The following is a 10,435-nucleotide window of genomic DNA, read 5'->3' as shown; positions in this document are numbered from 1 at the left end:
TGATTTTCAACAATTTCCTGCTCATCAAAGTGTTCAGCAGCCATTAGTTCTTTTTAGCTACCTCATAAAAGCCTGTTGCTGTCATCATATTAAAGTGGCCCCATATTTGTTGCTATGTGAGCAGCTGAAAGCTGGAGCACAGCTGTAAACCACCTCTCTCTTTTATTATGGTACCAGCCTCCACCACATGCACACACTCACACACATTAAACTGAACCACAACAAGTGTTTTCACAGTGTTTGTTTTTATTGTTTCTCCTGATTTAAAATGAGACTTTCTGGGTACACACTGTAAATAATCTAAGGTGGGATCTAAGGTGGGACATCAGCTACGAAACTGAAAACATCACAGCAAACAGACTCGCTGGCACACATTGAGTTACAACAACAACAAAAGCAAAAATCCCAGCCTCTCTCTTACATCGCACACTCGGTGCCCACGCACTCGGCAACTTCTCACGCAGCGTGATGGAGACAAACATTAGCGGTGAACACAGGCCTTCGGTGAAGCGCTGTGCAGGTACCAGCGTGTGACAAATGGAGCTATTGGTATGCTGTGCGGTGTGGCTACGAATGCATCAAAGCTTTCACTCTATCCTCAGAAATAAGTCCCAATTGCCGAATTGCAACAAAACCTGTATTTGTAGGTTTCAAGTGGTTCGTTGAGGCTTTCACATATTTGTTTTGGGGTTTTAGTACGCTCAGTAGCAGGGATGGAAAAATAAATTGTCCACACTTTTCCCTATTTGTGCATTAAAAGTGAAGCAGAAGAGTGCAGCTCTTGTCCTCTGTGGTCCACCTGCGTGTCAGTAACAAATCTGAAAGTACTGGCTGGGTGATTTGATGGGGCTCTTGTAGCTCGACGTGTCATGCGGTGCGCTCTGGCCGCTTGAGGTCTTCTGGAAGTTTAAGGTGAAGGATGGGGTTGCTTTCCTCGCCTCTGGCTTGCCGCCCCTCTTCGCCTGAGGGCGATTAGGAGCGGGCGCGGGCCCGCTGTGGGCGGGCACCGCAGAAGCAGACTTGGCAGCTTCAGAAGACCCAGTCTTTCTTGTGAGGGGGCTCAGATAGATCTGCATAGTCACTAAGTGAAGCGGTGAAGTGAGGTGAGGACGGAGAGAGAAGGAGGTAAGAGTGGAGGAGTGACAGGAAAGGAGAGCGATGAAGAGAGCGTGAAGGGCGGATTGTGGGTGTGGATGGGATGAAAGAAAGACAAAAAAATAAGGGTGGAAGGGGCGAGGGAAGGCACACAAGTCATGGTGAGATGTGGAAATATGAAAAGATGAAGATAAAACAGGAGCTCAAGCACGATTTGCTTCATTATAAATTTAAACAGTGGCTGTTTTGCGTTACTGGGGGTGTCAGACAGGGAAGAAGCCTACCTTTGCAGTGTGTCACACGCCTGGTTCCTGCAGCAAAGCAACACACATGCAATTCAGAGTTAAACAACGCCGGGTTTCTTTCACAGTCCTGTTCTGAATGCTGCCGGCGGGAACCAGTCAACTTACCTACATTCACTGCATCCTCTCTGGGTTTGCCGCTGTTATGTTGACGGAGAGAGAAAAATGATACAGAGATGCCAGAGGACACGAGTGGGAGAGAGAAACAAAGAGATGCAGGGACAGAAAGAGAGAGTTAGCAGATCTGAAGGGAGATTTCATCCGACTATAAAAGGCTGAAATCTTGACACATCAGTTTCCGGTTGAGTAGGCCTAATTAAAGGTTTCCTGTGCTCGTGCCCCGCGTTTGCTCTTGAAACAGGATGTCTGGGGCGGAAATAACTTTGATTTAAATTTAGAAACAAAATCGGCCGTAAGTCACCTCGAAATCAGCAGAGATCCACACATGATCTGGTTTGTGAGAAGTGTGTACGTGGGCAAAGAAATCTGAAACACTGTTACACAACTGTGCTGTAAATTTGACAGACGCCTAAGTTTGTTGTTTGTGTGTAAATTTAGAAATTCAATAACAGCTTCTCACCTGTCCTGAACTTTCTTGCTGCTCGAGGCTGCAGAGGCGGGTCGTGTTCTAGCGGTCTTACACGGGCTGTCTTTCACGCTACCGGGTGGGCTCTTCACACCGCTGGAAAGACGAAAAGAGCGAGTGGGGTCAGAAAAAAAGAAGAAGAAATGGACAGCACAGAAGAGAAAGAGGAAAGAGCCAGAAGGTAAGGAGAGATTAATTAGAAAGGTGAAATAAGAGTGGAAAGAAATGAACCCGCTTTAATAAAGATGAGCGCGATGATGAGGGTGGTTCTCCGTCTTGCTTTTTCCTCATACTGAGCGGCCGGTTTTAAGTGAATGGAGATTTACCACTCTCAGTGCAATTATATCAGAGTAGCCCAGATGTAGCACCAGCACATTAAGGTGCCACAGACATAGCTTATCATGCTCTCTAACTAATGCTATCTAATAGCAGTATCATTTGAAATGTAATTGAGAGGAAGAGATGTGCAGAAAATGGAGCGGCGCTTTATTGCTTTGAAAAAGAAGAGGCTGGTGTTGGGGATCGTTACGGAGCATCCGTGTGCAGTTTCTTAGATACCGGAGGCTGTCTTTCTGATTGCCTTTGCATGTTAAATAATGAGAAGCGAAGCTCGCTAATGAAGACTGAAGCTGCTTGATTAGCACACGCTCGTATACGTTAGACTTCTCTTCTGGGTGAGGTGGGGTGAGAAGGTCTGCTGTGTGAGATCATTCCACAGTGAGCAGTAAAGAAATTTAATGCCTCGTTTAACGGCAGATGTTTAAGTCGGCTTGGAAAATACACAACGTGATCTCCTGCACATATTCAAAAAGTGAAAATAATCTCCAGCTCCCTCCCAGAGGACAGGGTACCTTCGGGGTGGTGTTGGGCTGTAGTTCCTGGTTGTGGTGCTGGAGGGCAGCGTGGTGCTCTTCTTCAGAGAAGCTGTGCTGGGGGTCACCATGGGGGCTCTGGAGGGCAGAGCCAGAGACACTGGCCTGGCTGTGGGAGCAAACACACACACGCATATTCTGTGAACTGTGTTTGTTGTGAATGCTCTTTTTGTTGCCTGCACAAACAAAGTCCCTTTTGAGAAAAAGCCATGACTGGATTTTTATTAGCATTTCTGTCGTTAAACACATAACACATTAAGCACATAACTGGGTTTGCACGACTCTGGGATTAAGCAAAACAAAAATGATTTGATTCAGCTTCTCAAACGTGATACTTTACTCTGCTTTGTGAGATTTATCTCTAAAATTTGAGCACACATGCTTGGATTTGATAAACTGTGATATTCGATTTACTCTCTGACTACATATAGACCTAATCAACAAAACAAAACCCGTCTCTTCAAATCATCTTTTATTTTCTCCATTATGCGCATTTTTAATAATATAGTCCCATTCTAGCAAATGCACCTGAGGAAGAATGACTGAATCAAGCACATCATGTACAATCTATAAAAAAATCAATGTCTTCTTGTGTACAGCAGGCTGAGGGATTAAAGCACTTTATGTATCGACACACCTGAAATCCTTCCACTGGCTTGTAGATATGACAGTAGATCTTTGCTCACCTTTGGCCCCCGGTGCTCTCCTGCCAGCAGCAGCAGAAGCAGCTGCTTGGTGCTCCTCAGAAATGTTGAGTCTCTTCAGGACGTCAGCCAGAGCCATCTTCAGAAGCTGGATTTCATCTTCTTGCATCTGCATTCTCTGCTCGAGATATGTCAGCCGATCGGCCACATCCAGGCCGCTGGCCGAGCTGCGGTCGTCTGCAGATATGAGGACAGATAGCATGACATGTTTTGCATTATCATTAGAAAAAAAATGCTTCCTTTAAACAACTGCCTGCCTGAAATAGATGCAAGCAGCTGACTTGACATCAAGATCTATAGAAGGTGTAATCAGAGAGAGGGGCGAGCTCTTTAGCGTTCCCTTTTTCATGGCTGCACTGTAGAAATCTAATGAGGTCATCACACAGCTGGACATAGATCATCCCCGCAGACACCATGCAGCAGCGTGTAAACAATGGCGTCAAAGCACACATCCAAAACATCTCTGCCACCAACATTTCTCTTCAAGTGATTTCTGCTTCATCTTTAACTGCAGGCAATCTGTAATCCAACACGGTCACAATGGGTCAAAGGTGGCTACCGTGGGAGATGCTGGAAGCTGAGGAGCAGTCACGGTGCTTCTGCAGGCCAGCAGGGCCTTCCTCCACCCCTCCAGACTTCTTCCTCCTCTTCCTCTCCTCTCGCGAGCATACTTTTTCAGTGCTTGTTCCTCCTCTTGCTCCTATCAGACGGGCCTGCTCTCCCTCCATCTAATTTTGATCCGCTGGCGTTGACGTCCACTAAGATTTCATCTCTTTTGCTTCACTTATGTCGCACACAGACACACACACACACACACACACACACAAGATCAGCCTTTCTGGTATTTTAGCCGCCTTTTGTTTTTTTTAGAGCATCCAAATGGTATTACAGCATCTGCAGCAGGAGATGAGGGTCTTGGTGTTTAGATCCTCTCACGTTTCCTTGGTGGTCGCCGGATACAATCTGTGATGTGCAGTTGTGTATGACAGAGCTTAAAGCCCTTTACTCAGGATGAGAGTGTATGAAGGTGGGGGCGGGGCTGATAATGCTTAAAAACTCTGCAGTCGTCCAATCCAGCCTAAATTGTGTGTACGTGTAAGTGTACTTGCATGTGTGTCTCTGTGTGTATATGTGTGTGTGCGTGTGTGCAGACTACAATGTTAATCCCACAGCCTGAGCCTCTTTGACCCCGCCCCCACACGTAAGCCCCCTGTCACTAACAGCGCTGGAGACACAGAAAGGAAGCAGCAGAGATAAACCTGAGACACTGCTTGTTCTTGTGCCGTGAAGCTGTAAACATCTTGCACATCCACAGAGTTACAGTTTACAGTGGATGTCACTCTGAGTAACGGGGAGGATGAGGCAGAGACAAATAAAAACGAATGCATCTTCGTGGTTGCACAGGATTTAAGAAGAAAAAAACCCAGTGAAACAGGAGTCGGCTGAACGGCATCATTTCCCAGTCGTGCTCAGCCAGAATATACAAGAAGGATCAGGGATCAGTTGCATAATCTGCTTCCTTAAGTCAACAAAAACTCTGATTCCCAACCAGGGGTGCTTTTACCCGAGGGGGTACTTATCCAGTTTGCCAGGGGCTGTGAGGATAAATCGTGAAGAAGCTCAACTAATTTGATTAAGTAAGCATTTTGGTTTGATTAAAAAGTACATCAGCATAATGAGTTAGCTTTCCAAACCATAATACCACTGTTGCATGAAAACGTGTTAGCCTCAGTAGATTTATTTTGTAACAATTGTTGCACCTTGTACTTTATTGTGATAAAAGAGTGGAGACAAGAAAGCTGAGCGATAGCTTAGCTAAGGGGAAAAGACACACAGTAAAGCACAGCCGCGGCTTTAAACTTACAGCATATGGGTTGCTTGCTAGATCCGTTTAGCTGAACAGGCTCTCGGGTTTAATTAATGAAACTGAATATACTAATAATGGTAATAGGTAAGAGTAATAGATACAGATATAAATATAAATAGTAATAGAAAAGTAACAAAAAATGGTTAAGTGACTAAAAGTGCAAAAAATGCATAAATATCTGGAATTTTAACTGAACTACAGTATAAAATAGCTAAAGGTGAGTCAAGAAAAGCTTAAAAAGGCTAAAAGTATAAAAAAGCTAAAGAGTAGCTAAGAATAGCTTTTTAAAAAAGGGTTAAAAGTATAAAATTACTAAAGAATAGCTTAAAAGGGGGCAAGAGTATAACAAACAGTAGTTAAGAATACCTCAAACGGACAAAAGGCAGAAAAACTAAAGTAATGCTACAACGTTTTAAAAAGTTCGCGATAAGAACTGGTGGATAAAAAGGTAACAAGTAACACATAAACAAATAGCTTAGGGCTAAATGTTGTACTCATGAATGTGAAAGCTGCCATTTGTATATAAAATATGGATAATAACCACTGTGATCTCTCCTACTTTTTTCTTGATGACTCAAGTTAGAATTTTTGACCATAATCTTAATCTTTTAAAACACCGTGTGAAGAGCCAAAAGGGAATGTAAACAGTAACCCAAGAACACTGATATCATTGTGACTTGTCAGTCACGAGCAGCGGCGTTCAAGACAAGCAAGGCAACATTGCTCAGCTTATGAAATATAAAAATAAACTTAAATTAAAGTATAATGATCTCTCTCCTTTAGTCTCAGACTGAGTTGTCATGAGGCTTCATATAGAAACACAGCTAGGATTAGCAAGTAAATGAGCTTCAGTGATTTAGCATCGTATCAGATGAGTTCCCTCTTGCCAACCACCCACGGTCAACATGTGTGATGTAGAAAAGATTGAGTTTGAAAAAGCTGTTAATAACTCATTCAGTGCACTCAAGAAAAGCGCTGACAATGATGGAGAGAGGACAGCAGCTGTGACCATGTCCGATCGAATAAAACAGCCAAGTTAAGCAGGTGCAGACTCACAGCACTTTCAGATTAGCATTTATGAGAATATCTCAGTCTACCATGTTTAATCAGCTGTTTTGCCAACACTTCACACTGATTTTTCATTTGAATCCCTCCCTGTTGACAGTTAACAATTAACCAGCACACTGCTCAAGCCTTTTAATTGAGCTGATTTGTCTTCATTATTTTATTTTTAAATTCTTTCTGAAAACTGTTTTTCTGAGCTCATGAACAATTGATTTTCTTTCATAGATATGTGGCACTCACAGGACAGCGATTTATAGAATATATGATGCTGAGCATAAAGTTTTAAAATGAGCCCAGTCTCAAATACAGCAGTAATATTACACTATTTCATACTGATGGGGGATTTTACTTTGAATATTTTACAATTTTCCAGATTCAGTAAGAGGACTAAATGTTACAATCCCTGATACTGCATTTAAATGAATACACTCATACCAAACGATGAATCAGATGGAAATAATAATAATAACAATAATAATAATAATCTCAACTGCATTGACCACTATTATATAATATGCAGTTTAAACTCCAATCACGTGGACAGGTTTGGAACTTACACTGTTGTTTGAATGCTTTCAATGTTTTCAGAATGTAGCGTCTGTGAAGTGCATAAAGTGCACGTTCAAACTATTTTTAACTCTCACTTGTTGCCGTAGTTCCTTTGAGAATCGAGTCTAAGCGCTGACCTGTCCAGGATGACGATTTTCAGTGTAATTATTCAGGCAGTAATCCGCCTCTCATGGAGAGTTGTGATTGTTGTGTAGGCATGTGATCTTCTGTTTCTCCTCCTGTCCTGACCATGACATCATCCTCGTGCTACCTCCACGCAGCCCATATGGGACTGAGATTAGAATAGCACATAATCCCAGTGCTGTAAAATGGAATTAGCAGCCCAGAGCTCAGTCTCTGCACTAACTCGGCCCTACAAAGAACAGGCAGGCACCCTCAGCGCTGCTCAGGCAAATGTAAACACACATGCAGCCCCGTGCATTAAGTATATCTGCTGTTTCTCAAACACAGTCACACGCACGCACTGCCAAGTTATCGCAGTGAAGGTTTCCAAACTTCACAAACTTATATACATTTAAGCAAAATGCAAATACGTTGAGCTATAACTGCAGCACGGAGAGCCAATGGAGCGTTTTAATCTCGGTTTGCAGCTGGCGCCTCTTGAATGGAGGAACGGCAACCGTCTGCTCGTATCAGCAGTCAGCAGCCTGACACACACACATGCCACGTGTGCGCACGCAGTCCTTCACATGTTAGTCCACTGATGCTAATATCCCAGCAGGGACAGGGCATTTCCCCAAATCTTCTCAGATAAGACACATCCCACAACACCCACAGCTTGACTATGACTATGTCACATGTGAGAAGTAAGAGAGATGTTTAGGATTAGTGTTTGGCTTTTTCTTGTTTGACAACCAATAGGGTCCAGCAACAGCAATCTAGCAGCCTGGGAAGATCTTTTTTTAATTTGCTTTGTTGTTGTTTTTTAGCCAGTGTATTTATGAGAATGTGAAAGAAACAGAACAAAAACAAAAATGTGTCATTAAAAGCAATCGTAACAACAATAATTTATGCCTGAAAAGAAGGCGATCAGGTTCTTAAAAGGTTCTGTCAGACACACCTGTTGAGTCACATTCTTCTTCAAACAAAGTTTCCAGCTCAGATTTGTTTTCGTTTTGTTTTCTGGACACAAATAACAAACTGATTTGAATAAATCTGTCATATTGGAAATCATGCATGCATGAGTTCTCTTTCTCTTCATTGTAAGATTTATTCATACGCCACACAGACCCTTTACCTTAGAACCACCTGCAAAATTCTGTGCAATGCAAAACAACAGTTGTGCATCAGCTCTGCTTTTTTGGTCAGGTTTTTTTTTTACGTCAAAAAGCTAACTGTTCTTTTACCTTTAATGTTGGTTTAGCTTTGAGTTTTTAAGGAGTAAAATGTTAAAACGCCAAACTTGTCTCAGAGGAGATTTCACAGCTGTAACTAATAAAGTGGCCTGTGTAGTGAGAACTGTGTGTATTGCATTACGTGTTGCATCCAACACACGCTCTGCCACTGTATATGAGGAATGCACAGCAATAATAGTGAAAATAGCTGTGTAATTGGTCTTTCACATACTTTTATACATCTAGGGTTACAAGCTATCATCACCTCCACGCTCTTAGTTATAGAACACTATAGATAGATAGTATCTATAATTGTTTCTATTTTCAATCTTTTAATTTTCTGTAGCTATCACATTAAAATCTTTATGATGACTTTATGATAATGACCGCTGTGACGAGAAAGACCAATCACACTACATGCTCAAAGGCTCCAGCTCATTTACTTTGGGCTTAGCGTCCTCCTCCATGCATCTGTGTGCAAGCAGATGTCAGACCAAAACTACATGGAAGTGATGTACGTGAGAGAACGAGCTGCTGTGGCCGTATACCTGTCATGAAGTCAGTGTCTGGTGCCAGCAGGGAGTCGCTGTGGTAGCTCTCCTTCAATGAGGGCCTCCTCAGGAGGCAGTGGGCTGTCTCCTCCATGCCTAGACCGTGATCCAGCAGCTCCTCCATGTGACTGTCTCCCTCCGCTGTGCCTTCTGCCATAGCCCAGACAAAGTGTGCAAGCAGGATCCCACCTTACTCTTACTTACTCTCCAAAGCTTTGCTGCTGAGCTAATTCACCTTTCCTAACAAACCAGTGGACACCACCTAATGCTTTCCCTCCCTCCCTCTCGCCTGCTGTCCTGTAAGAAATAAGTGGAGCGTGCTGGCAGAGGGTGATGTCACTCATAGGACAGATTAAGGAGCCGGTAAGCCATCTGAAGCTCAAGAGAGGACAAGGCTGTGACAGTAGGAGTCTCTCTCTCTCTCTCTCTCTGTAGACAGGAGCCAAGGAGGCCTCAGTTAGGGAGAACACTTTGATGCTAAATAAACCTTCTTGGAAGATAAATAGCTCAACTCCTGTCTGCAAACATCCACCTACTGCTCTAAGGAGGAGGAGAAGATGAGTAACAATTACTGACCTGTATGCAGAGGATAAACACTGCCAACAAAAAAAGAAAGAAAAGAAAACAAACAGCAGGGAGGGACCATGCAATTTGCTGTTGCATGCAAAGTTGCAGAGACGCACACAATTGCACTCCCCAAAACAGCTTACATCAGGATACCATCCGGAGTGGCCGGCTCTGGTGTACTGTAAGGTTGATGAGATTCAGAGATTAGGCAGCAGAACTTGATTAATTACAGTCATCAGGAGGACAATAAGCCGGACGTGGTAATTAGACCAACAGAGAAAGAAAGAAGAGCAGATGAAAAGCTAGTTAGGCAATTGTGTCGGGGTCTCCCCCGGTGTAAGCTGGCTTTTTGTCTATTTTGCATTTGCTGGATTGATTCTTTCTCTAGCAGATGCTTCCATTTGCTGATCTGTCAAAGCAGCTTTCTGGCTTCATATATAAAGGACAACCTTGAGTCTGCAGAATGTTTTATTTTTAATATTTGGTTATCTAATGTCTTAAGTTAATTCTTAATGCCATTTTTTGTGCCCTATGCTTACTGCTGTTGAAATAATTGAAATGAAAATCATGAAACAGTTTGACTGTGATCAAGCATACATGGGGAATGCAGTATGTGAATGTTAATACATGGAAAACTATTTTGCTTCTTGCCCATCAGACTTGCTGCCATGGCGAGGTGCATCTCTGGTGGATTGATGCTGTTGTAGCCGAACTATATACTTACACAGGAAATCAAAAAATATTTGTTTTTCTCTACATATTCTATCACATCACATTATTGTCTTATTTTTACCCATGTATTATGTGATTCACCTGTATTTTAATATTGTACCTGCTTGATTAATCATTAAGCACATAATGTTTTGTACTTCAGTACAGTATTCGAGAGGCTAGTTTTAGTATAAATGTATTAAACAAAGAA

The 10,435-nt window shown here is 42.7% G+C and overlaps 1 protein-coding gene across 2 annotated transcripts; it reads right to left on the bottom strand.

Annotated features, from left to right (window-relative positions):
* Window positions 1-226: 226 nt before the first annotated feature.
* On the bottom strand, window positions 227-9,268 carry LOC102201664 (echinoderm microtubule-associated protein-like 1). Of its 2 annotated transcripts, none has more exons than XM_005724952.1 (7): window positions 8,944-9,268; window positions 3,542-3,736; window positions 2,835-2,964; window positions 1,978-2,079; window positions 1,506-1,537; window positions 1,380-1,406; window positions 227-1,081 (listed from the first exon to the last, which is right to left on the bottom strand). In XM_005724952.1, the coding sequence occupies exons 1-7, from the start codon at window positions 9,101-9,103 to the stop codon at window positions 807-809; spliced, it is 921 nt and encodes a 306-aa protein (XP_005725009.1). In that variant the 5' UTR covers window positions 9,104-9,268; the 3' UTR covers window positions 227-806. The 2 variants fall into 2 exon arrangements, with proteins under 2 accessions (XP_005725009.1, XP_005725008.1); XM_005724951.1 differs by lacking the exon at window positions 8,944-9,268 and adding an exon at window positions 4,119-4,698.
* Between the last annotated feature and the right edge of the window lie 1,167 nt (window positions 9,269-10,435).

The sequence above is a fragment of the Pundamilia nyererei genome, unplaced genomic scaffold (genome assembly GCF_000239375.1).
Source record: "Pundamilia nyererei isolate P.nyererei 1_Seehausen unplaced genomic scaffold, PunNye1.0 scaffold00013, whole genome shotgun sequence".
Taxonomy (NCBI): domain Eukaryota; kingdom Metazoa; phylum Chordata; class Actinopteri; order Cichliformes; family Cichlidae; genus Pundamilia; species Pundamilia nyererei.
The sequence above is the reverse complement of the archived record's forward strand: the minus strand, read 5'-3'. Positions and strand labels throughout refer to the sequence as shown.